At 58.5% G+C, this 200-nt stretch overlaps 1 protein-coding gene across 1 annotated transcript in view; it reads right to left on the reverse strand.

The window, feature by feature from the left end:
* The window catches only part of LOC104407310 (alpha-mannosidase 2x-like), a gene marked incomplete at both ends in the record, with an annotated part of 3,483 nt that overhangs the window by 407 nt on the left and 2,876 nt on the right, over positions 1 to 200 (reverse strand). Inside the window, one exon of the mRNA XM_010016553.1 lies at positions 3 to 154. Within this exon, the coding sequence (XP_010014855.1) occupies positions 3 to 154 (152 nt within the window). The remainder of the gene's footprint in view (positions 1 to 2; positions 155 to 200) is intronic.

The raw sequence follows: 200 nt of genomic DNA on the forward strand, positions 1-200 counted from the left end.
GGGTTGTGTAGCCTGTCCAGTAGTGATCCTCCCGGTCCGCGTAGGAGAAGAAATCCCCACTCAGCACTGGGAACCCGGGCGGCTTCATCCCTGGCACGATGCCCATTTTCTTGTACAAGGCATCAAAATAGTCTGAGAGCGTCCCAAACTGCGCCTGCAGGATGGCACACACAGCCCTCAGCATGACGGGGAACCGCCAC

This window comes from Nestor notabilis, unplaced genomic scaffold, assembly GCF_000696875.1.
Source record: "Nestor notabilis isolate BGI_N333 unplaced genomic scaffold, ASM69687v1 scaffold23606, whole genome shotgun sequence".
NCBI classification, from domain to species: domain Eukaryota; kingdom Metazoa; phylum Chordata; class Aves; order Psittaciformes; family Psittacidae; genus Nestor; species Nestor notabilis.